Source organism: Artemia franciscana, chromosome 15 (genome assembly GCF_032884065.1).
Source record: "Artemia franciscana chromosome 15, ASM3288406v1, whole genome shotgun sequence".
Classification (NCBI taxonomy): Eukaryota; Metazoa; Arthropoda; class Branchiopoda; order Anostraca; family Artemiidae; genus Artemia; species Artemia franciscana.
This window is the reverse complement of record NC_088877.1, coordinates 15,853,422-15,880,235: the sequence shown is the minus strand read 5'-3', so window position 1 is coordinate 15,880,235 and position 26,814 is coordinate 15,853,422. Positions and strand designations below refer to the sequence as shown.

The 26,814-nt window shown below is 33.5% G+C and overlaps 1 protein-coding gene across 1 annotated transcript; it reads left to right on the top strand.

The window, feature by feature from the left end:
* Positions 1 to 773: 773 nt before the first annotated feature.
* Positions 774 to 25,436, top strand: LOC136036096 (ADP-ribosylation factor-like protein 1). The gene is made up of 4 exons (XM_065718090.1): positions 774 to 858; positions 14,845 to 14,944; positions 21,256 to 21,484; positions 23,110 to 25,436. Exons 1-4 carry the CDS (start codon positions 855 to 857, stop codon positions 23,317 to 23,319), a joined length of 543 nt encoding a protein of 180 aa, XP_065574162.1. The 5' UTR covers positions 774 to 854; the 3' UTR covers positions 23,320 to 25,436.
* The last annotated feature ends 1,378 nt before the right edge of the window (positions 25,437 to 26,814 follow it).

The window sequence follows — 26,814 nt, the reverse complement described above, 5'->3', positions numbered from 1 at the left end:
CCTTTTTAGAAGTTTCTACGACAACAAATGACCGTCTCAAAATTTCTATCATATGCATTTTAGGAAAGTACGAGGTGTGGGGGGGATCACCCTCTTATCCCTCTGAATCTTAAAGGTTCAGAATATCGACTGAATATCGTAAAAGTCCATGAATCTCAGCTTCTCCGATAATTTTGATCAATAAACTGTGTCAAATCAACAGGTTGGGCAAAGTCAAAGGGATATTGAAAAATTGATTTTGTTAGTCAAATATTATAGACTACTAAACTCTAAAGCTGGTAAAGACCATAAGAATAGGTTAATTGTAATGAAAACGGGGGCTAAAGTCTCAGAAGAAGTTAGATTTGAAGCTAAGATTAGTAGGCCAGTTTAGATGGCACAAATAGGCCTTCATTGGGCATAACAGCTAAATATTAAGACTTGCATAGACAGTTTGTTTCTAGAGGTAGTACTTTCAAGCAGTCATTTTCTTTCTAAACTAGAACAGAAGTAAAAAAAAATAGGAAGTAGCAATTGATTTCTCACTTGCAACTATTTTTAAATGTCACCATTACTGACATCTTTGATGCATCACAGTCCCATACTCTAACAATGAGAAAACACAAGCGTTGTCCTAGGCTATGTTAAAAATCTGAATTTGTATGCTGTTTTTTGCGACTCAACAACAGACGCAAATAAATTGTCTGGTGTGACCCCCTACAATAACTATTGTGTTAATACGCGAATCTCTTTTCCGATTTTTTAATGTGATGTTTCACCGAAAAAGATCTTTGCGGGAATCGAAGTTGATATTGTAGCACCGGGCAGTACGAATTTTGTGTCTTTATGAAGAAATAATAGAAAGAAAGTTCAAAATGGGTATTTTTTATTTCTTTTTTATATAGACTAGGCTGTATAGGCCGCATCATAATCTTTTAGTCGAAAACAACTAAAAGTGGCCTTTAAAAATTCAGATGGGCATTGTTCATTGCCTTGTTTTACCAAAATCATGTTGGAGAGGACAGTCCACAAATTGGTTCAACACTTTCAGAATATTTAGCCTGATAATGAAATGGTTTAAACTCTAGATCAAGGTCTTTCTTGGTTGTTAAGGTAGATAAGTGAATGAAGCTTTCAGAATTGCATCCAAAGCCTTAATGATCTGCAAGAAATGTGTTTAAGTAAGCTAGCCTATCCACCTTGACCCCTTCCCCCTCTATAGAGCGCTGACCTTTCACACAATATTTTTTTAGTCAACAGATCTACAGATCTTAATTTGCTCCGAAGTGCAAATTAAGGTAATATAAAGATTTTTTTGTATATGAAACTATTGTTAATAGATGCATTTTGACTTTTGGAACATCTTTTCTCTCTTGCAAAACTACCACAAACTCACTGTTATGGAGTTATTATATATTTGCACATTAGGGGGGTAGGGGGTAAGGCATAGCATATATTAAATAGAGCAATGGTTAGTTTACATATTTAATATATACTATGCTTTACCCCCCCCCCTAATGTGCAAATATATAGCCCAAATTTGCTTCTAAACTATTACAGATTTGCAATTTTAAATATCCAATCAACAAAAATGGAAGTGATTGCAATTCTATATATATAAATACAAGAATATTTGGGCTGGAATAACTCCATAATGGTGAGTTTGTGGTAGTTTTGCAAGAGAGAAAAGATGTTCCAAAAGTCAAAATGCATACATTAACAATAGTTTCATGACCCTAAACAATTGTTCAGGTAAAAGGAACATTGACCCATTGAAGAGCTAGGGGGAGCCAGATGTGGACTTACTTTTTGATTTGATCATGCTGACCAACAATCCAACCTGTCAGGCTTTGTCTGATGTTCCATCAATTAGCAGCTGTAATTGATCTTTGGTTTCTTCTAGAAGTAATATATCAAAGTAATATATCATCTGCAAAGTCAAGATCTGCCAGTTGCTTGCTGTTGACATTTACTCCAATGCCTGTAGACTGTCTGAGTACATAGTCCATTATTTGGTAAAATTCTAGTTGAGTGACTTCTTGCTATCTCAGAAAGGGGTTAGGTTAGGAAAAATGAAACTTTCAGGGAAGGGTTTTTACCCATTATGGTAAAATTCTACTGGGCACTCTCTGGTCACCCCAGAAAATGGTTTGGATATGATTTGTTGATTTTGTCTTGTGTATAGCTGTACTATGTCAGCTGTATTAAAAGGTTGTCTGTTTGACTTGAATCTCTTGTTACCAGAACAATAAAGTGTATTATGCTGATGACTCAAAACTAATTGGAAAAGTGGCTACTCCCTCTGACTAGCAATCAATTCAAAAAGATCTTGATAGTCTAGGAAGATGGGCTAGCAAGTGGCTCCTTACTTTTAATGTTGACAAATGCCATGTCATCCATTTTGGCAAACACAACAAGCATCATAAGTATTTTTTTTCAAGACAACTTCTTTTCTGCTGTTTCTGATGAAAGAGATCTTGGGGTTATTGTTGATCAACAATTTAAGTTTGGTAGTCATGCGAAGTATGTTTCATCTTCTGCAAATAAATCCCTTGGTATCATAAAAAGAACCATATCTAGCCAACACCCAAGAGTTTCTATGAAGTTATATAATAACACCTAGCAGTTGGAATGTCATTGGCAGCCCCTTTTGTTCAAAAAAATGCCATGTCATCCATCTTGGCAAACACAACAGGCATCTTAAATATTTCCTTCAAGACAGTTTCCTTTCTGCTGTTTCTGATGAAAGAGATATTGGGGTTATTGTTGATCACCAATTCAAGTTTAGCAGCCATGCTAAGTCTGTTTCATCTTCTGCAAATAAATCTCTTGGTATCATAAAAAGAACCATTGTATGACCATGTCTAGAGGTCAGAATGTCATTGGCAGCCCCTTTTTTCAAAAAAGATAAGAAGTTGCTTGAGGGTGTCTAGTGTTGTGCCACTAAGATGGTTAGCAGCATGAATAAATTTCCATACAAAGAAAGACTACATTGCTTGAACCTGCCAACACTGACATACCAAAGGAAAAGGGGTGATATGATTTTAACCAAGAAAATCCTTTCTAAAAACACCCTTCCCAGTCTCTTTGCACAGCCCTTGCATTCTGGTACTAGAGGACATTCAATGAAGCTCCCAATGCAGTATTCCACAAGTAGACATAGAAGTCATTTCTTCAGCCAAAGAGTCATCAATCTGTGGAATCAACTGTCTGAGGAAACAGTTTCTTCAACTTCAACCAACACATTCAAGTCCCACTTTGATATGGAATGGCTGTGCCAGGAGTTCCTTTACAATTGGGAAGCTACAGAGTCCTCCACAAGAGTCTAGCTCAAGATCAACAACCACAATCTACACCAAACGAACTTTTTTCATCACTGGAGTATCACAAGGATGGAAAATCCTTATATCACTCCAAGCTGTGATGTAAGGTAAGGTAATTTAAGGTAAAATGGATGTCCAAAATCAGGCACTGTCCAAGTGCTGATGCATTATCCTAGGCACAAGATTACCAAAGGAATAAACTAGACTGTTAATTAAATTGATGAAAGTCTAGATGAAGAGGGGTTACCTTGTTTAAGCCCAGGAAAATCAGAATCTTTTAAAAATTCATTGAAAGCTGAAAGTGATAGTGAAAAAGAAATTCTTATTTGGTCTTTTGGCTACAGGGTAAATCTAAAACAACAATTGTACCCTATATTTCCAAGGGAGTATCTTATTTTACCAATTACTAAGTTTTTATTTTACAGTAATTTTATAACAATAGCCATGACCTGATATTCTTCATTTAAGTAGAACCTAAGTAAAACTGTTTTGTTTTTGTCCATGTGTGAAGTTTGTTTAGTTTGCAATCTGTATTGGAAGAGAAAGGATGTTAAAATGAAGATTTGGGATTTGCCAAAGACTGAAGAGGAGGAAATGAGATTTTTCCAGGATAAGGGGTTGTTGCCCAAAACAAAATAGTACATTTAAATGTTATTCTTAAAGTGCCAAGGACACATAAAAAGGAAAATTAATTCATTATATGGTCAAGTGGTTGTGTAATTGGAAACTTACACAGCCATTTAAGTCTTAAATAAGCATGAAAAATCACTAATTCATTTATAAGAAAAAAGATTGGCCAGTTTATATACTGTATTCCACCAGGAAACTTTGTAGCCAATTTTAAAAATAAAGAACATGTGTTGATAAACAGCAAACAAGTAAATCAGCCTATAATTTTAGAAAGTGTTGTTTTCTTAATTGTTCTGGTAAAAAAGAAATTGAGACCTAGTTCAGCAAAGCTCTTCACTTTGAAAAATAATTTAAGCAATGTTTCTTGAAAAGAGCTTATCCAGGCTAGGCCTAGTGTTTATGTTGCTAGAATTTTTAGCCCTCCAGGATCTTTTAACCATGAAGCAGTTTAAAAGTAAACATCAATGACTCTAAAAGAAAGTATCAAGACATACCCTATTGGTAGTTTTGCACACTCAATGACTTGCACTGATACCTGATGTAGGCTAAGGTAGGATACCTAGTAGGCTTGTGATTTGCTTGTATATTTGGGTATAAAGCTACCTCTTAGTTGTTGTATAATAGTAGCATATATCTTTTATGCTTTTTATGGCACTTGGTATTAACCAAGTGACATATAGCAATCACAAATTCTGTCAGTCTGTCTGTCTGTTAGTCCTGGTTTTGCTACTTTAGGCTCTTCCAGGTAAGCTAGGACAATGAAATTTAGCAAGCGTATCAGGGACCAGGCCAGATTAAATTAGAAATAATTGTTTTCCTGATTTGACCATCTGGCAGGAGTGGGGGGCCGGTTAATTTGGAAAAAATAGAAAAAATGAAGTGTTTTTAACTTACAAACAGTTGATCAGATCTTAATGAAACTTGATTTTTGTAAGGATATTGTGTCTCAGAGCTCTTATTTTAAATCCCAACTGGATCTTACAAATAGGTGATCAGATCTTAATGAAACTTGATATATAGAAGGATCTTGTGTCTCAGATGCTCCATTTTTGACTCAAATTGGATCTGGGGACAATGGGGGGCTGGAGGAGGGAAACAGAAATCTTGGAAAACGCTTAGAGTGAGAGATCGGGATGAAACTTGATGGGAAGAAAAAAGCACAAGTTCTAGATACGTGATTAACATAATTGGAACGGATCCGTTCTGTTTGGAGGAGCTATGAGGTATTAATTTGGAAAAATTAGAAAAATTAGAAAAATTGAGGTATTTTTAACTTAAGAATGGGTGACTGGATCTTAATGAAATTTGATATTTAGAAGGGATTCATGTCTCAGCGCTCTTATTTCAAATCCCGACCAGATCTGTTGACATTGGGGGGAGTTGGAGGGGAAATTGGAAATGGAGTAGAAGAATTGGGATGAAGCTTGGTGGATAGAATAAGCAAATATTGTAGATACATGATTGACATAACTGTACTGGATTTACTCTCTTTGGGGGAGTTGGGGGGAGGGGTTCAGTGATTTTACGAGTTTGGTGCTTCTGAACATGCTAGGACGATGCAAATTGGTAGGCGTGTGAGGGAGCTGCAAAAATTGACTTGATACAGTCGTTTTCCCAGATTTGACCATCTGGGGGACTAAAGGGAGAGGAAAAATTGGAAAAATGAGGTATTTATAACTTACAAGTGGGTGATTGATCTTAATGAATTTTGACATTTAGAAGGACATCCTGACTCAGAGTTCTTATCTTAAATCCCAACCAGCATCAAGCCTCTGATTTTCCTTTTAAATTAATCTATTGATTCTTAGAATTCTGTTAGAGCTCATACCATATGAGCTCTTGCCTCTTAGCACTTCTTACCTTTTCACAAGTGCCATATGAGCTCTTAGCTCTTGTTTATATTAAAAATACAAATTACTTTGACAAATAGTATCAATTTCTGTCTTGTCATAACATAACAAATTAAATTCAGATCAGACAGGCCAACCAGGGCTGTTTTCTTGGGTGGCAAGGCAGACGAGTTACCTCTTTAGGTCTTTAGGTGGCAAGGCAGAGGGGTTGCCTGTTTTGATCAAATTTTCACTCTGACTTGGCTGTGTTTACTTATATTTAAGTCAGGAGGAGTGCAATGTAATTCTATTTTCCCCAGGCACTACTAACCATGGGTATAGCTCTGATTGCATTTGAATTAGTAGAATATTAGACAGCATATTTTAATGCTGTCATATATTTTCCTATATATATATATCTATATCTATATATATAAAAATAAGTTGTCTGTCTGTGGATGTGTGGATGGGTCAGGTGACGTCACCTGAAAAAACTGGATCAGGTGACGTCAAAACTGAAAAAAAACTAAAAAAAGGCAAAAACTACAAAAAAAACTAAAAACTAATAAAAAAAATAAAAAAGCTAAAAAACTAAAAAAAACTATTAAGGTAAAAACCAATAAAAAACTAAAAAAAAAACTGAAAAAACTAAAAAAAGGCAAAAACTACAAAAAAAAACTAAAAACTAATAAAAAAAGTAAAAAAGCTAAAAAACTAAAAAAACTAAAAAAACTAAAAAAAGGTAAAAAACTAAAAAAAATAAAAAATAAAAAAAAACTAAAAAAAAGGAAAAAACTGAAAAATAAGCTAAAATAAAGGTAAAAACCAATAAAAAACTAAAAAGAAAAAAATGAAAAAACTAATAAATGACTACACTCAAAGAGAAAGCAACCAGGACAAAAGGAATGTTCGATTAGCAATCAACAAAGCACCGGGACACAGGGAGTATAAATGACGACCAGGACATAAGTAAAAAAAAAAACTATCTATATATATAAAAATAAGTTGTCAAACTAAAAAAAGGCAAAAACTACAAAAAAAACTAAAAACTAATAAAAAAGCTAAAAAACTAAAAAAAACTAAAAAAAAGGCAAAAACTACAAAAAAAACTAAAAACTAATAAAAAAAATAAAAAAGCTAAAAAACTAAAAAAACTAAAAAAACTAAAAAAAGGTAAAAAACTAAAAAAACTAAAAACTAAAAAAAACTAAAAAAAAGGAAAAAACTGAAAAATAAGCTAAAATAAAGGTAAAAACCAATAAAAAACTAAAAAAAAAACTGAAAAAACTAAAAAAAGGCAAAAACTACAAAAAAACTAAAAACTAATAAAAAAAGTAAAAAAGCTAAAAAACTAAAAAAACTAAAAAAACTAAAAAAAGGTAAAAAACTAAAAAAAATAAAAAATAAAAAAAACTAAAAAAAAAGGAAAAAACTGAAAAATAAGCTAACATAAAGGTAAAAACCAATAAAAACTAAAAAGAAAAAAAGGAAAAAACTAAAAAAAATTTTCATCTAAAAAACTAAAAAAAACTAAAAAAGGTAAAAACTAAAAGAACTAAAAAAGAAAAAAATAAATGACGACACTCAAAGAGAAAGCGACCAGGACAAAAGGAATGTTGGATTAGCAATCAACAAAGCACCGGGACATAGGGAGTATAAATGACGACCAGGACATAAGTAAAAAAAAAATTAACAAAACTAAAAAGAAGGTAAAAACTACAAAAAAACTAAAAAGAAAAAAAAACTAAAAACTAATAAAAAAACTAAAAAATCTAAAAATCTAAATAAACTAAAAAAGAAAAAAAAAGGAAAAAAATAAAGGAGGAAAACAAAACTAAAAAACGAATGTATATACAGACCGGTACACCGGGATACAAATGACGACCGGGACACAGGGAATATAAATGACGACCGGGACACAGGGACACAACTACAACGGGGAAACAGGGGGATATAAATGACGACCGGGACAAAAAAACTAAAAAGAAAAAAAAACTAAAAACTAATAAAAAAACTAAAAAATCTAAATAAGCTAAAAAAGAAAAAAAAGGAAAAAAATAAAGGAGAAAAACAAAACTAAAAAACGAATGTATATACAGACCGGGACACCGGGATACAAATGACGACCGGGACACAGGGAATATAAATGACGACCGGGACACAGGGACACAACTACAACGGGGACACCGGAGGAAACAGGGGGATGTAAATGACGACCGGGACACCGGGACAGGGAATGGTCGATTAGCAATCACCATCAACAAAGCTCAAGGGCAATCATTAGAATCATGAGGTATAGATCTGAATACAGATTGTTTTCCCATGGACCATTATTTGTTGCATGTTCAAGAGTCGGTAAACCTGACAATCTATTTATATGCAAAGACAATGGGACAGCAAAGAATGTTGTATATTCGCAAGTTTTACGTAGTTAAAACCATATATATATATATATCTATCTATATTCACAGGTGGGACATAGGGACACAACTACAATGGCGCGTAACTATTATGGCGCGTAACGACTTACGCGTAAGTAAAAAAAAATTAACAAAACTAAAAAGAAGGTAAAAACTACAAAAAAACTAAAAAGAAAAAAAAACTAAAAACTAATAAAAAAACTAAAAAATCTAAAAATCTAAATAAACTAAAAAAGAAAAAAAAAGGAAAAAAATAAAGGAGGAAAACAAAACTAAAAAACGAATGTATATACAGACCGGTACACCGGGATACAAATGACGACCGGGACACAGGGAATATAAATGACGACCGGGACACAGGGACACAACTACAACGGGGAAACAGGGGGATATAAATGACGACCGGGACAAAAAAACTAAAAAGAAAAAAAAACTAAAAACTAATAAAAAAACTAAAAAATCTAAAAATCTAAATAAGCTAAAAAAGAAAAAAAAGGAAAAAAATAAAGGAGAAAAACAAAACTAAAAAACGAATGTATATACAGACCGGGACACCGGGATACAAATGACGACCGGGACACAGGGAATATAAATGACGACCGGGACACAGGGACACAACTACAACGGGGACACCGGAGGAAACAGGGGGATGTAAATGACGACCGGGACACCGGGACAGGGAATGGTCGATTAGCAATCACCATCAACAAAGCTCAAGGGCAATCATTAGAATCATGAGGTATAGATCTGAATACAGATTGTTTTCCCATGGACCATTATATGTTGCATGTTCAAGAGTCGGTAAACCTGACAATCTATTTATATGCAAAGACAATGGGACAGCAAAGAATGTTGTATATTCGCAAGTTTTACGTAGTTAAAACCATATATATATATATCTATCTATATTCACAGGTGGGACATAGGGACACAACTACAATGGCGCGTAACTATTATGGCGCGTAACGACTTACGCGCGCGGGGGGGCTTGGGGGGGGGGCGCGAAGCGCCCCCACCAACTAGGTGTTGGGGTGGCGCGAAGCGCCACCCCAACAGCTAGTATATAAAAATAAGTTGTCTGTCTGTCTGTGGATGGATCAGGTGACGTCATGTTTGTTCGCATATGACGTCTGAATTATTTCACACTGATACAAAAGAAGAAAAAAACTAAAAAAGGTAAAAACTACAAAAAAAAACTAAAAAGAAAAAAAAACTAAAAAAGCTAAAAAACTAAAAAAAGGTAAAAATCTAATAACTAAAAAAAAACTGAAAAAAATAAAAAAAAAGGCAAAAACTACAAAAAAAATAAAAACTAATAAAAAAGCTAAAAAACTAAAAAAACTAAAAAAAAACTAAAAAAAGGTAAAAAACTAAAAAAACTAAAAACTAAAAAAGAAAAAAACTAAAAAAAAGGAAAAAACTGAAAAATAAAAGAGAAAAAGAAAACTAAAAAAATATGAATAAATATATATAAAAATAAGTTGTTTGTGGGTTATGTCTGTCTGTCTGTCTGTCGAGTGACGTCGTGTTTGTCCGCATATGACGTCTGAATTATTTCACACTAATACAAAAGAAGAAAAAAAACTAAAAAAGGTAAAAACTACAAAAAAAACTAAAAAGAAAAAAAACTAAAAAAGCTAAAAAACTAAAAAAAACTAAAAAAAGGTAAAAAACTAAAAACTAAAAAAAACTGAAAAAACTAAAAAAAGGCAAAAACTAAAAAAAAAACTAAAAACTAATAAAAAAAACTAAAAAAGCTAAAAAACTAAAAAAACTAAAAAAAGGTAAAAAACAAAAAAAAACTAAAAACTAAAAAAGAAAAAACTAAAAAAAGGAAAAAACTGAAAAATAAGAGAAAAAGAAAACTAAAAAAATATTAATAAATATAAAAAATATAAATATAAATATAATATAAATTAGCAATCAACAAAGCACCGAGACACAAATGACGACCGGGACACAGGGAGTATAAATGACGACCAGGACATAAGTAAAAAAAAAACTAAAAAAATGGTAAAAACTACAAAAAAACTAAAAACTAATAAAAAAACTAAAAAATCTAAAAATCTAAATAAACTAAAAAAGAAAAAAAAGAAAAAAGGAAAAAAATAAAGGAGAAAAACAAAACTAAAAAACGAATGTATATACAGACCGGGACACCGGGATACAAATGACGACCGGGACACAGGGAATATAAATGACGACCGGGACACAGGGACACAACTACAATGGGGACACCGGGGGGCACAGGGGGATATAAATGACGACCGGGACACAAGGAATATAAATGACGCCCGGGACACTCAAAGAGAAATCACAGACTGGAACACCGGGACACAAATGACGACCGGGACACAGGGAATATAAATGACGACCGGGACACAGGGACATAACTACAAAGGGGACGCCGGGGTGCACAGGGGGATATATAAATGACGATGGCGACTCAGGGAATGGTCAATTAGCAATCACCATCAACAAAGCTCAAGGGCAATCATTAGAATCATGAGGTATAGATCTGAATACGGATTGTTTTCCCATGGACCATTATATGTTGCATGTTCAAGAGTCGGTAAACCTGACAATCTATTTATATGCACAGACAATGGGACAGCAAAGAGTGTTGTATATTCGCAAGTTTTACGTAGTTAAAAACATATATATATATATATATATATATATATATATATATATATATATATAGTTTCCCATTAGTTTCCCATTCCCTGAAAGTAATATGCACTCAAATATCACATATTCAGCGTTTTTCTCACAGTTACTTCGTTATGCAAGGATTTGTAGTAATTACATTGATTTTAAAAATAGATGTAAAATCTTAAGCCAAAAATTGATATCAAGAGGTTTTTCTGCAAATAAATTAACTTGGCAATTTTTAAAAAATTTAGTTTTCATTATAACGAACTTTTAAATAAATATCAAAAGAATTATCTAGAAATACTTAAAGAAATTTTTAACTAATTTGGGAGGTTCGAGAAATGTTGTCACAGCGCCATTTATTTTGAATTGCGTTTCTAATTGAGCGTAATTTTTTGAAAAATTAGCCACATGGTAAAGATGAATTCTATAATTGTTTAGTTCATTCAGGTTTTTTGCAATGTGTTAATATTTGTGATTTGGTAAAATTTATAATATTTAGTTTACCTATTGTTGCTAAAGGGAGGGATATATTAACAGGATAAGCTTGTTTTGGTTTTGGTTTTACTTGGTTGTTTTACATTTGCTGTTTTTTTTTTTTTCATAGGCATGTAATTTGGGGGTGATACCTGACGCGGGGATGCCATGGATATTCTGTGGTAGCCACAACACTGTGCTGGGTAGAGAATTTAGAGTGGCGAAACCCAATATAGGCCAGTGTATTCTCCTGATGAGCCCTTATGTTGGGTGTTGCCTCTGAATTATTTTTCTATATTATTTTTTCTATTGTTCGGTAAATGACGACTTATACTTATTGACGACATGACTGCCTGTCCATGGATTATTCTTTATGGTTGATTGTGTGTGGCTATGCTGTTTGACCTATGTGATTGTATGGATGAGTAGGGTTGAGGCCTCATTCAAGTGCTGGTCTATATTAATCACTAATTTAGGAAAACAGTCTTCCTTTTCTCCTTCTGTCTCTTTATTTTTTTTTTTTTTTTTTTTTTTTTTTTTTTTTTTTTTTATTTTTTTTTTTTTTTTTTTTTTTTTTTTTTTTTTTTTTTGTGTGTGTGTTTGTGCTGTAGCATTGGTGATTTCTCTTTTCATGATATATATATATATATATATATATATATATATATATCTATATTCACAGGTGGGACATAGGGACACAACTACAATGGCGCGTAACTAATATGGCGCGTAACGACTTACGCGCGCGGGGGGGCTTGGGGGGGGCGCGAAGCGCCCCCACCAACTAGGTGTTGGGGTGTATATATATATATACTAGGTATATATATATATATATATAGGTAACTAGGTATATATATATATATATATATATATATATATATATTCATCTTATTTTCATATGATTTTTTACTCAAACATTTCTTTTACAAGCCCCTCCTCTTCTCTACTAAACTTGAAGCATTTTAAATGTAATTCCTGGTTGTGTTTCTAACTTTCCTCTCTAGGATATTATCTACTACTTCACAAACTATTTCCTAAAATTAATCCCTTCATCCTTTACATTGTAAAATTTTGACTCTCCAGTATAGTATTCAACTGTCTACCAGCATCACAACTTCCTGGAAGGTAGTAACCCTTCCTAAATTTCGCCCTTGAATTAACCCTAGACACTACTATATGGTGATCATTACTTTAACATCAATAACAGCACTGTTATAATCCCTAGTATCTTGCATTAATCCTGCCAGTTTTTGGTTTACAATAACATAATAAACAAATTTGGCCATCTTACCATCATGTATTGGCTATTTTGTGACCAATTGTACCATCATTTGTGGGTCATTTCATGACCGGATGTTTTATTGGCTATAGCTAGATTGTTATAGCTATAAAATTGGAGCAGTCTATAACTTTTACTGTTTTCTTTTCCAACACCAAATTTAACTAGGCTAGGATATCATCTCCAAGATAGTAAGAAGCCCTTCAGCTAGAACTTTACTTGAAGGGGTTTCAGCAACGGTATAAAATTTTGGGCAATCCTGCATGAAAATTCCCCTACACTATAACAACACAAGAGTAACACCATCATATTTCCCCTTGAACACTTTCTAAATATAATGGTCATTATTAATATATACCCTACCAAGGGGCTCCAATTTAAAAAAAGAATTAAGGGGTAGATAAAGTTTTTTTCTTTTGTCTTGGTAAGCCTTGATTGCAGGAAAAAAAAAAAAAAAAAAAAAAAAAAAAAAAAAAAAAAATCTTATCTCAGTTTACCTGTCCCTCTGCTAATGTGCAAGATATAGGTTGTTTAATTTGTCTAAATGTATTCCCATTATGTTTTAAAATAGGATAAGACTCCCAGTGGTTGGACAACTAGCCTAATCACCACTTCAACAGTTTAATCACAATAATGTTTTCATCACCTAGAAATTGAGTTGTTTCCTCATTAGATTTTTCAAATTTGTCTTAATAAATTTGTGATTAGCTGGAATATTTTAGTCATCTACCATGCTAGCCTTACTATTTGAATGCACAGATATTCAATAGTAATCTGTAGTCAAATGGCAGACACACAATTTAAGCTTAAGTCTAAATTGGAAATGCTGTCTATTTTTGGATGTAGGATCTTAAAGTTAGAACAAAGCATCAAAATCATGGACAGACCCAATTATGAATAGCTCTTTAAGACATATGTTGTGAAGCAGAATCATTATGTTTAAATAGGCTAGGACGCGAGTGTAATGTAATCCCAACTAGCCCAGTCTAACAATCTAAAAATAATATATCCTATCCAAGGTTAGGGACCTAATGCCAATGTTTATGAAGGAAACATTTTTGTCAAAAAATTTGTCCAAGATTAGGCACTGCCTGAGTACTAGGGGTATTGCTGTTATTTTACTCCTTTCCCTTGCTGCTTCATTAGCTTTCTTTAAAACAATAAGAAGAAGTCTCTCTTAAATATATATATATATATATATATTAGTTTAAAAAACTTTTGCATGAAACAAGTTTCTCAAAGAAAGGTAAAGAGCTATATGAAACCAAAAACGAGCAGAAATAAAGTATCAAATTATTTTCCAAGTGCTAACCGCAAAAAATAACCATCAATAAATAAATGAAACCCAAAACAAATAGAAATCACAATAAATAACCAAATCAAACTCGAAATGAGCAGAAACTAAGATGAGAAGGGCTGGCTGATGCCCCCCAAGCTTTCTGAAGACCAGAATATGATTTGCACTTTGCCAAAAAACTTCTTTATTTTGAGCTAAATTTTCCTGTTTCTCATAATATAAAAGACAGTACACAGGATTATCAAAATAAAGAACAAATGAATCTAGATTGATAGTTTAATCTACATATGCTGATATTTATTTCTTAAACTCTTAATAATTTTGGTTTTATTAAAGTTAAAAAAGTGAAAGCATTTAAAATGTGTTTTGTTTTCAGTAAAGTACAAATTTCCAGTTTTCAGTAGAGTGGAGCAGCCATAGAAGAAACAATCTGGTCTGAATATAATGACCACTAGAATTGTTCATTGATGTCATTTACAAACATTGCATGTCCATGGAATTTTGTATTAGTGTGTGAACCTAAGTTTATAAACTAACTTATTCTGTGGTTAATTGATGCTATAAATTTTATTTGGACCTATCCACTGCCCCACTTTAATATCTATGACTGTATATTTAAAAGAGTATCCATGGGAACATTTTAGTATTCAAATTTTATTTGTTTTTATTCCATTTCCTTCTCAAGGAAAAATATTCTGTGTCTATACCCTGCACTTGGGAAATAAATGTGGCACTGCATAGCAGTAATCTGCTTGATACCAGGTCAGTTTCTTGTGAGAATCTTGGTTTGTCTTAGATAATAAAGGAAAGCTATGCTTTATTGTAGTTTAGGGATTGTCTGAATTTTGCATCTCTTGTCTGCAATTGTAATGTACATTTGTAATGAATGCACATTGTTATAAACGAACGCAGAAGTTGTACTTATTACATTTGCATTTGATTTTTCTTTTTTCAGGTGGATTAATGAGTTACTTCAAGAATATATTTGGTAGCAAAGAAATGAGAATTCTTATTCTAGGATTGGATGGAGCAGGAAAAACCACTATTTTGTATAGGTAAAATAATCTTTGACATGTCACACATTTGGTTTTGTTATGTAAATGTTGAACAGCCTGAGCATATCTGAACCCTGCACAGGTTGCGAGGATCCTCTTCTTTCCTTAGGATCGGTTTAAAGCTTCCTTCAAAAAATTTATGGCCTTAAAGTACACTTTTCCAATACTGACTTCTTCACTAAGTAGTCTCTGATTTAAATGTTGACTTTTTTCAAAAAAACAATATTTTAATACTAGGTTCTTCCCTAACATATCATGACGTTTAGCTTCTTTTTTTCGTCTAATTGTCTCTTATAAGATCTACAATAGGATATTGTATAGTAAAAATGCATGGAAGATCAAGGGAGCCACCCAGGAACATTTTGGCGCTACAAAAGTGAAGGGAAACTTGTATATTTGCTGAAAAGAGGCATTGTAAAGTGAAAGAATTGCACGCATACATATTTTCAGGGACTTTCTACTATTCGGAAGGAATTGACCAAGAAAAAACAGATGAAATTCTGTACTAACCTGAAAAGGATGGTCATGGATGTGCGTTAATTTGCTATCCTGTTTATTTTTCTCCCATGGGGATTGTATTGAGTCAGTTGTAAAATGTTGAGAGAGTGCTCGTTTGACCAAAATATAAATTTCTAGTGCCCTTTTTGGACAAGAGACTCAATACACACTGCTCATCACTGCTGATGGACAGTTCCTCATCACACTGCTGATTTCTGCCATTCTGCACTTCAAAGCATCGTTTTGGTTAAAAAGAACTAGTTACAAATGAGTAAGAATTCTTCTATAGCCAACCTACCGAAACGCTCCATGAGTGATCCTCTAGACTAATATGGAGGGGGAGAGTTTTACTCACTAACCTACTTCGATTTGGAAGAACGTACTGTAACTAAGCATGCGTTGAGGGTGTCAATGAGATGACGCATAGTCTTTTATTTTACAGGCCCTAATTTGCAGGCCTCATAACTGTCCGATCAAAATTTTGAGATAACCATGCCTTTAGGGATATCATGATCCTCCCACACCCCTTGCGGAAAGGGATTTAAGTAAAAAAAAATTCTATTCTTTACGTATACCAATTGTTATTGAGAAGTATGCATACATTTTTTGGATGGGGGAATTTTTTGCTTGTGAGATTTTCCATGAGGAGGGAAGTTTCCAGGGTGGGAATTTTTCAAGGGAAATTTTACACTGGGGGATTTGTCAGACTTCCTATACGAAATTCTTCTTGTGTTTCGCTTCCTCTTTTCCCTCTTCCGTCTCGATTTTACGCTTGGAGATGTTGGGGATAATTGTCCGGGGTAAATTTTCACCAGGGTTGAATTGTCTAGATAATAAATCCTTGGGGTGGTGGGATTTTTCCATGGAAGAGTAGCCAGATCTCCTGGCATTACTTAAAAAACAATAAGAAATTGAATAAAAAACAAGTTTTTTCAGCTGAAAGTAAGGAGCAACATTTAAACTTAAAACGAACAGAAATTATTACGCATATAAGGGGGTTACTCCTCCACAACACCTCGCTCTTTACTCTAAAGTTTGGATTCTGTCCTAATTCTTTAAGAACGGCTCCTGAAACGCTATGTTCTTTTAATTAGAACAATAAGAAGTTTTTTTTTTTTCAAGTTCTAAAAGCTTTTAGCGTAAAGAGCGAGGTTTCGTGGACGAGTAACCCCTCATAAACGTAATAATTTTGTTCGTTTTAAGTTTAATATTGCTCTTTATTTTGAGTTGAAAAATTTGTTCCTTTGTTTAATTAATTTTAAAGTAGGTGTTTTTCCACCCTTTGACCCTGTATTTCACGCATAAGTGGAACTTTCGCGTAACGATGCTTCAAAAACAAAAATCATCCTGAAAAAGGTACACTCACCAAGGGACCAAGGAAATTAAAACTGAAATCTGAGTTTGAATTAAAGTCAAGTAGTTACGGGCATCAAGCCGTGGCTAATTGTAGAAAAAGCCAAGACAGATAGTCCACCGGGTGAGAGGCAAATCTGGCATAAGCTCTTTTTAGGATTGTATATAAAAATGATGTCATTTTATTTGTTGATAGATAGTTCTATCATCCATCTGTCCATACATCATTCCTAGGGCAGAACTAAGGTAGATAGTCATAGAACTAAGGGTTGAAAGGTCGGTTTGATTTTGGGTTGACGCGTGACGGACAATGTCCACTGAACTTCGCGACTGTATTTGCTTGGACTCACAAGCGAACATGTGACCTCAGACAGAAAACCAAGGAAGTTAATTTTTAATGAAAAAAAAAACTCCATATGCAGTTTTAACAGTTAGTGGTTGCCGAATTTGAAAATAAGGAACGTATGTGAACAATCAATGGAAAATTAGCGAAAAAGATACCATCAGAAAACTCTAGAAATTGTAAATTTGTTGATTGTTGTAGCAAAAGACAAATGCTGCCATTAATTACCACTAAACTGGGTATCAACCGTGTAGAAAAAACTATTTTGTTATATTTATCTCTTTAGTATTCCAATTTAGTTAACCTATTAATAGAATTCTCATTTTTCTTCTGCTTCCAGAAATATCAGCTTTATGACTTAATTTTGTTATGTAAAGCACAAATATTAAGTTCATGTTTTTGCTCTTGAAGCCATGATGCATACTGTTTTTCATAACCTAATAGCACTTATCGATAGATAAGTGGAAGCCTTTGGGGTATTAACTCGGTTTCAAATAACTGGGATTAACACTGTGAGTAAACAGATTGTCCAGAAGGTGAATTTTACTGACGAAAATTATCGTCAAATTTACCGAATTAGTTCACATTTTTTTTTTCACGGTTCAGTGTGGTACAACGTGAAACTTTGCAGAAATCCACATAAATTTTGAAGTCGAAAGAAAAACAATGGAAAATTCCGGTTTTCGGGGGGTGAATAGACTTAAGATGAAGTCAGGGGATAGAATTGCTTTCATTTTAATGTCCTTGGTACTCTAGTTTTTTGGGAGGATCTGAGACGCAAGAAATATATTTTTCAGATCGTAATGTCTAAATTTTTTGAGGTGAGGGGGAGGGCTATCGGAAAAATAAAATTCCTAGTGGATCCCCCCCTCTGATTTTCCACCTTCGTGTTGGAAGCATGTGAATGTGATGTAACATATTCCATGCTACAAATATGTCTGCAGTAAAAGAGGAGGTACAACAACCTCGCCAGCATCCACATTCTACACATGGTGCGAACACAGTCTTCAAAATAAAATGATATTAGGGATAGATTGTCCTCTATCTTTATTTGAAGGAACTCCCAAAAAAAGTTGTAGAATTGCAGTCTAAAATGTACTTTTCCGGCTTTGGGCACATCACACCCAATCTATAAGATCCCCTGTCACCCATCCTCCCGATACTTGGTGTACATCTATTCATTGTGAAAATTATAGCCATTAATAATTGTATATTATAGCTATTAATAGCCATTTTATCATCATAGTCGAAAAACCTAATAACGATGTCTTTGGGGACGACTTACTCCCCCGCAGTCCCCGTGGGAGGGGTTGCAAGTTACAAACTTTGACCTGTGTTTACATGTAGTAATGGTTACTGGGAAGTGTTCGGACGTTTTCAGGGGAATTTTTTCGGTTTGGGAGGGAGAGTTGAGGTGGGGGGGGGGGGTTACGTGGGTGGATCTTTAAATGGAAAAACTTATCATGAGGGAAGAGACTTTCAATGAAGGGGGCTCAGGATTTTATAGCATTGTTTAAAAAAAAAACAATGAAAAAATAAATATGAAAAGTTTTTTACTACTCAAAGTGAGGAGCAGCATTAAAACTTAAAACGAGCAGAAATTATTACGCATATGAGGGGTTTACCTCCTCGTAATACCTCGCTCTTTACGCTAAAGTATTTTTAGTAATTTCAACTATTTATTCTACGGCCTTTGTGATTCAAGGGTCATTCTTATGGAATTGGGACAAAATTTAACCTTTACTGTAAAGAGCGAGGTATCGACGAGGGGTGAACCCCTCATATACGCAATAAAAACATACGAATATAGAAGTTCTTTACGTAACTTAATTCGTTAATTACGTATATTTTTTACTAATGAAAATGTTCGTAAAAAAATAAAAGTTCTAGTTGCCTTTTTAAGTAATCAAAAAATTGGAGAGCAACTAGGCTTCCTCCCTCGCTCCTTTTTTCTCAAAATCTTCCGATTAAAACTATGAGAAAGCCATTTAGCCAAAAAAATTAATTTGCGAATTTCAGTTTAATTATTTATGTTTGGTGAGCCAAGATCAAAACATACATTAATGAAAGTAAGGAGGGACATTAAAACTTAAAACGAACAGAAATTACTCAGTATATGAAAGGGGCTTTTCCTCTTCAACGCCCCGCTCTTTACGCTAAAGTTTTTACTGTTTTAAGAAGTTGAGTTAAGAAAAAGAGTCAAACTTAGCGTAAAGAGCGAGGCGTTGAAGAGGAAAAGCCCCTTTCATATACGGAGTAATTGTGTTGCGAAGCAACACTACTGCTTTCGTAGTTTTTTTTTTTTTTTTTTTTTTTTTTTTTTTTTTTTTTTTTTTTTTTTTTTTTTTTTATCGTGATCAGCGACCTGTAGCTCCGAAGTGGTAAGAGTTAAAAATTTGAGATTTTTCAGAGGGAAGGGAAACGTGAAACAGAGTAAAAAAGTTCCAGAGAAGTTCCTAAAATTTCTAACAGTTTTCCATAAAAAAAAATAAAACCGTTTTTTTCTTAGAAACTCTGCGTTCGATGTTTGGCGTCAAGTTAAGACGACCCTAGCTTCGGAAATAAACTTGTTAGAAATACAGTTATGCTGAACTCATGTAGAACTTTCATTTGTCTCTTCGAGAACCGGAGCACAAAATTCCGTAGCTCTTACAGATTTCCCGGAAATAATTCCGGAAAAGTCCATCTCGTTCCGATTTTTTTTGGAATTTTCTCAAATTTTCGATTTTGATGTTTCTTATATTTTTATCGAGTAGTGCTATGAAAAGTGTGCAAGAAGAAGTGAAGTGTTCTATATACCAAGTTGCTTCGTTCTCTAAGAAATAATTTCCGAAGTTTCGATGTTCTAGAGGTAACTTCTGTTCTGGACCAGCTAGAATTTTTTTCCAACGCGGTTCGAGAGGTCTCGATCTCCTAACAACTGGAGGTTACAATAGTTTCTCCGAGATAAAATTCCTTCTTTGGGTTTTTCTATTTGGAAGTTTTCTCATGCCCTCGGGGCCATTTAAATTTTTTGGTGAATTTGGTTTGTTTTATATTTTCCTAGCTTAGACCATCAAAAGTTAAGCAGAAAACTATAAGACGTTATTTCCGTATCTCTTTCAGATTTCCCGTAAATAATTCCCGAAATGTGCGTCTCGAAACATAATACTTCGAATTGGCGTCAAGTTAAGACGGCCCTAGTTTCGGAAGTAAACGTTTTAGAGATAAAATAATTATGAACTCATATAGAACTTTTATTGATGTTTTCGAGAACTGAAGCATGAAATTCCGTAGCTCTTGCAGATTTCCCGGAAATAATTCCGGAAAAGTCAATCTCGCTCCGATTTTTTGAAATTTTCTTAAATTTTCGATTTTGATGTCTATTTTATTTTTATCGAGTAGTGCTATGAAAGTTATGCAAGAAGAAGTGAAGTGTTCTTTATACCAAGTTGCTTCGTTCTCTTAGAAATAATTTCCGAAGTTTCGACGTTCTGGACATAATGGAGACTGTTGTTCCGCAACTGTGTCCCGTAGGGCACAGTTGCACGTGTTGCTCCGCAACTGTGCCCTAAGGAACACTTCCCGTTGCACAGGCAACGGAGGTCTAGTTTCTGTTCGTTTTAAGTTTTAATGTCGCTCCTTACTTCCATTTAAAAAAAAAACTTTTTTTTTCATTTAATCTCAAATAAGAAGCTTCGTGAAACATTTGTTTGATATCATTGTCTAAATCTACAATGAAATTAAATGTTAAGAAGATGTAGGCCACGTTTTGTTGACAAAAAAAAAATGACTTGTTGCCGAATATAAATTGCCCTTGGTATTCTACTTAGAGGCAAATAAAAGGCAAGATGTCCTTGAATGAGATGTGGACAGGTTATAAAAACAATTTACAGCTATTCAGCAGACCAGCCCTTCCTAAAACATCTTTTTATGATTTCTCCCATAATTTTAAACATGCTCAAGTCCCTGCGTAAGAATCTCGAAAATGCACTAAGAATTTTTTATGTTTTCTTTTGCACTTTTTTCCAATGCAAATAACTTGAAAACGCTGATTTTCTTGTCCTTATGCATAAAGCCGCTTCTGAGGGTGATGAATTTCTTTCACTTATTGCTAAGCTTATATTGTCTATCATAGGTTGCAAGTAGGAGAAGTTGTGACCACCATTCCAACGATTGGTTTTAATGTTGAACAAGTCACCTATAAAAACCTGAAATTTCAAGTATGGGATCTTGGAGGGCAAACTAGTATTCGACCGTACTGGAGGTGCTATTTCTCAAACACAGATGCCATTATTTACGTCGTGGATTCAGTTGATAGAGATAGGATGGGAATTTCCAAGCAGGAGCTAGTCTCAATGCTAGAGGTAAAACTTATGGTTTAATAAGAATCTTTCCATTTCTGATTTAAAATTACTTGGTCAAGGTAATCGGTAAGAGCAATGTAGTAATGAGATCTCCTCCTTGTTTCTAGACTAGCAGACATCGTATTAAAGAGCTCATCAGACGTAGAACCCAATATTTCCTTGTGAAATACCATCTTTGTTGCTTTGCCAAACCTTCTTGAATCAGTGGAGGATCGCTGTTCGAAGTTCAGTCTTTTCTCTCTCTCTCTCTCTCTCTCTCTCTCTCTCTCTCTCTCTCTCTCTCTCTCTCTCTCTCTCTCTCTCTCTCTCTTTCTATCTATCTATTTCAATCTTTTATGTATAATATTCAGCTAATAAACAACATTTTCTATTTGTTTTTCTTTGCAAATCATTTCAATAGTGTTACTTTAGTACTACCAACACCAATAGTTGCTAGTATAAGTAGGCACAATAGAAGCATGAAAAGAAGGTGTTTTTAACGGGTTGCTCTTTGTATGTCATTTTATTCTTATTTAAACGGCTCACATGTAATAGAGGGAGCAAAATTACAAAACGATTCAGAATGAAATTGGACCTATGCATCTGGTAAAACAGAAATAGTTCCTCTAGACTTTGTCTACTTTAGCCTTGTATCTCCCGAATCTAAAACTAATGAATTTAGGATTATTTGGTAGCTTATGAAACCCAGAGTAGAAGTAGCCATCATAATTTTAGAATTAGCCTAAAATAAGTGTCAGTTCTTCCTTTCGCATATAGTTATGATTCAAGCTCTGTTTTACTTTTGGGCTGGCACCTTTAATGTAACAGTTACCTGGCCAGGATCTTGAAATCCAGTAACAATAACGTGTAATGAAAATTCATGCTATTTTTAATGTTTTTTATGTTTCCTCAACCAAAATAGCAATATAATTTCTAAAAAAAAATGTAGGGGAAAATAATAATCTTTTAATTTTCTGAAAGTTTGAAAAAGTAAATATGTATAATCGATTTTTTTTTTTTTTTTTTTTTTTTTTTTTTTTTTTTTTTTTTTTTTTTTTTTTTTTTTTTTTTTTTTTTTTTTTTTTCTTAGTCTGAGAGCGATGTCAGTTACTTTGTATTATTTTAGGTTTGGGTCATGTTCTGGTTTATTTTGAGGCTGTCACTCTTGTAGTAACAGTTACTTGGCCAGAATCAGATGTGGAAAAATTTCCAAAGCTGTTAGACAGAATCCGACAGAATTCCAAAAGCTGCCAAATTTGCCAACAAATTTTAGTTGGCCATGAATACTGCCAAGTAGCATATCTCTTTTCCGTCACAAATAACGGCATAATCTCCAAGGAAATTTCGAGAAACAAAAAAATATATAGCCTACATCCTGTGAAAGTTTGAAAAATATGTAAATTTATGGAAAATTATTACTGTTCTCACTGCAGTAATAACCTAGCAAAGAGATATTTTTTCTGATTGTAAGCGGTATTTAGAGCTCAATTTTCTTAAGTCCATAGATTGTGAAAAACGTATAATTATTGTTAATGAAGGAAATTATAATAGTTTCAATTTTTGTTGCCAGAGAAGTTACCCTTGTACATTTGATTACTGAATGGTTTAACATATTTGCCTCCTTTTTAATTTATCTGTTTTTCTAGGAGGAAGAGTTAAAGGATTCAATTTTGGCAGTATTAGCGAACAAACAAGATATGCAAGGGGCAATGTCTGTAGCTGAAGTGCATCAAGCATTGGGTTTAGATGCTCTTAAAAATAGAACTTTTCAAATATTCAAAACTTCTGCCATCAAAGGTGAAGGTCTTGATGCATCTATGGACTGGTTATCAAATGCTCTTCAGAATAAGAAATAAAGTGGAATTCTTCTTGTGTCAAGAGCTTGAGTGGTTATGGAATAACAATTGTGTGGGCTTTGAGAAACTATCTTTTATTGTTAGTTGTATTATTCCAGTGAGAACTTTATTTTTAGTTGAAAAGATAGAATGGGAATATTGTTCCCCTAGCTATTGAAGAAGTTATTTGTATACAAAGCTTTTTGGAGTTGAGAATGGGGCTAGTGTTTCTTATTTTTGTTGTTTTTCTTTGTTTTTAGTGGAATTCTTTGTTTTTTTAATGATACTAGACCAGTAGAGTCTATGAAATTTTTTTTCTTTTCAGTATAACGAAATCTCTTCAAGGCCTGTCATTGATTAAAATCTGATATTCAAGCACTTTCCTGGACATTAGTGTTGAGGCATAACCACTTTCAACCAATCACAATTTATTATTTCTTTTGTTAACAGTTTTAATTGGTCAAAAGCCGGTCGAAGGGGCTTAGACATTGGTGTCTAGCTAAATAGGCATAGGAATGGGGCTGCAGCTCACTTGAAAGGGTTTTTAAACATGGCCAATAATCATAGACCTATAATTAGGTGCTTTGAAGTTTAATATTTGACATTTTTTTCAAATGCTGCAATGCTATCTAAAAGATGTTATTATCATTTAATGTACATTTAGAAGTCAAGGGATCTCTTTCGAAACGATGTTTGATTGATAAGCTTTTTATAGGAATTCAAGTTTTAGTATCGAAGATCAAACAGCATTAGCAAATAACATTGCAAAAAATTATTTGCTGCCCAGCAGAATAGTTGCTTAATTTAGATAGGTTGCAAGGTTGCTGGACCGGATCCGTTAGCGGTGCTGAGGTTTTTTGTTGACGCTGTGGGACTTAAACGTAATAAACTGAATGAGAAATGGTATTTTTTTTTCAAAGAGGGGATATTCAGTATGCCCTTTGCTAAAAATTGCTTTAATTGTTGTTGTTATTTTCCTTTAAAAATATAAATATTTGCCAGTGAATATAAGTCAATTTACATTTTGCATAAATATCATACTCTTAAATTAATTAAGGAAATGCCAAAGATGCATTTAAGAGCATCTTACGGCGATGACAGGAAGCGCTGCCTTATCCTAATACAAAAGTGACAAAATCTTGTAATTTCGGAAATTATTACAATTTTCCGTGCAATTTCAATCCAACCCTTACCATCTATCTCCCTGGAAAATGTCCTACAGATTCTATTAAATGCATTAATTGATGTGACTTCGCTAAAGTAGACAAAAAAGGGTAAGAGGAATGTTTTTTATTCTTGTAAGACTACTAAAAAATACGACTTTTTTTAGGAATGTGAAAAAAATTCTTTCGACTGTTGTAATTTTTTGTCATTACTGCAAGATTTGAATTATCTTTATTGCTCTTGTATAAAGAAAGTTTATCCAGTTTCAAAATAATTGTAAATCCTATGATCGAAACTAATTATTGAACATGTGATGAATGATGGCTCTACAAGTTAAACTTTGCCCTTATAATGCAGGTTCAAATGTCGGCCTTATGATAATCAAGGCTGAAATACGTATGCAGGGGGGGGGAGGCAGTAAATAGTTTTTTGAGCGAGAATGGACTATTTTATTATCAAGTTTAGTTGTCACAGGTAATCTTAGGAAAAGAATAAACGCTACCAAAAGAAAGCATTATAAGTATAAAAGCACAGAACAATAATATTAAATTTGTCCCTTTTTCATTTCCATAATTTTGTCATAACTACTTTCTCTTTCTATCACCACTCGAATTCTGGCACATATCAACATATGTTTTGGTAGCAACTGTTTGATCGAATCAATTATTTTTCTTCTTTCCTCCGTTGACTTTCGCTGTTCAAGGTTGAATTATCTACTTTCGAATATTTATGGTTTTTAAGGTGTGTAAATGATGATACATTTTTTTTCTGTATAAGGTAAACGTCAAATCTTTGTTTTGAATTTAAGAATTTTTTCTTTTTTTTTTGCCTTTGTGTTTCTTGTGTAATCAAAAGTTTAGGAAAGCTAAAGAAACCTTAGGATTATTTCTGCATTGAAGTAATTTTAGTTCTGCCAGACAATTCACCGTTCTTTTAGCTTGAGAATTTGTTTAATAAAGAATGTTCTTATGAAATAGTTTTTTCTTTACAGTTTTTGAAGAGAGAGTTTAAAACAAATTTTAACTAGAAGGAATTTAGCCAATTTTTAAATGTTCAACTCAGCTTCTAAATCGCGGGAGCTGTTTAAAAGTGTGTAAAAGCTCTGGCTTTAATCGATCTTTGTGTTTTAAAACTCGATTCATAAACGTAGTTGGATCGAAAAACATCAAAACCTGTTTGATGAAGTCAGTAATTTAACTTTATTTTTACTGATTGACCGCCAGCTTTTGGAAGTTCATTTCAAGAATGTCAATTTGTTTCCAGTTTATAAAAGCCAAGTCGAAGTCTTTTCTAGAATCTACTTTAAATTGGTTTCTATTCGTTGTTTTAGAAATACCAACGGCCTTGAGGGTAAGACTAGGTTAGTGAATTTTTTTACACGCAAAGGCTTATGAGACATGTCATCTTCAGTGACTTCAAAGTTTCCAAAGGCTGTAACTCGTCTTTCGTCTTTAAAAGCCTTTTCCTAAAAACGCTGGTTAAGGAAACAAATGCATTTATTTAAGAGTGGTTCTTCGTCAGCCCTTTTTGTTCACGAAAATCGGAATGTTTGTTTCAACAGACCAAAGATGTCGGTCATAGCATTTTAAGTTTTATTGCTGCTCTTTACTTTCAATTGAAAAAACATATTTTTTTTATTGGATTCATCTATGGGCTCTGTATTATCTTATTATTATTTAGGACGCGGAAATACTACTGACCCTGGAACATTTTGAGGAACACCAAATAGGGGAGGGTTGGGGATTAATTGCCATCTCTAGATTCCAAAATATGCTTATTCATCTTCAGTATTGTTAAATATAACATTTGTTTGTATTTTTATGAATTAGCGCGACTGACACCTGTAATTTTATATTGATGGACGCGCATGATGACGTTAATTCGTAAAATTTATCTGGGGGCTGGCCAAATGTATTTTACAATGTCTAAAAAAGGGGGGTGGCAAATTATTGATTTCTTAAAATACGTCAAAAAAATAATTTCCTAAGCCTAAACTAGTGTCCCAGTAATTATGCTAGCTCAGCTAAAGCAAAACGAAAAAAGGTCTAATTTATTTGGGTTTAAGATGGACAAAGAAGAAATTCCAAAAAGTAAACTTATTGGTTAGACCACCGCTAGCTAAGATTCACAGATCGGTGGGATAAGCCAAGAGTGTCAGTTCGTAAAAACGCTGGTGGTAAAGTGACGATTTTTTCGAATGTAATTATGAACGTACGAAAAATGACTTTTTTTCATTAAGTTATAAATATTTTCTGAAAAGAAAGTCTTTCAGAGTAAAGGCCGTATTAAACTTAAGATCAGAAAAAATAAAAACCTACAATGACACAAACTCAAAACGATCAGAAACTACTA

Bases quoted from the DNA above. Each gene is read 5' to 3' on its own strand.
- LOC136036096 (XM_065718090.1), top strand. The intron at 14,945-21,255 runs GTAAAATAATCT...TGTCTATCATAG, and splicing joins AAAACCACTATTTTGTATAG to GTTGCAAGTAGGAGAAGTTG. The intron at 21,485-23,109 runs GTAAAACTTATG...CTGTTTTTCTAG, and splicing joins AGCTAGTCTCAATGCTAGAG to GAGGAAGAGTTAAAGGATTC.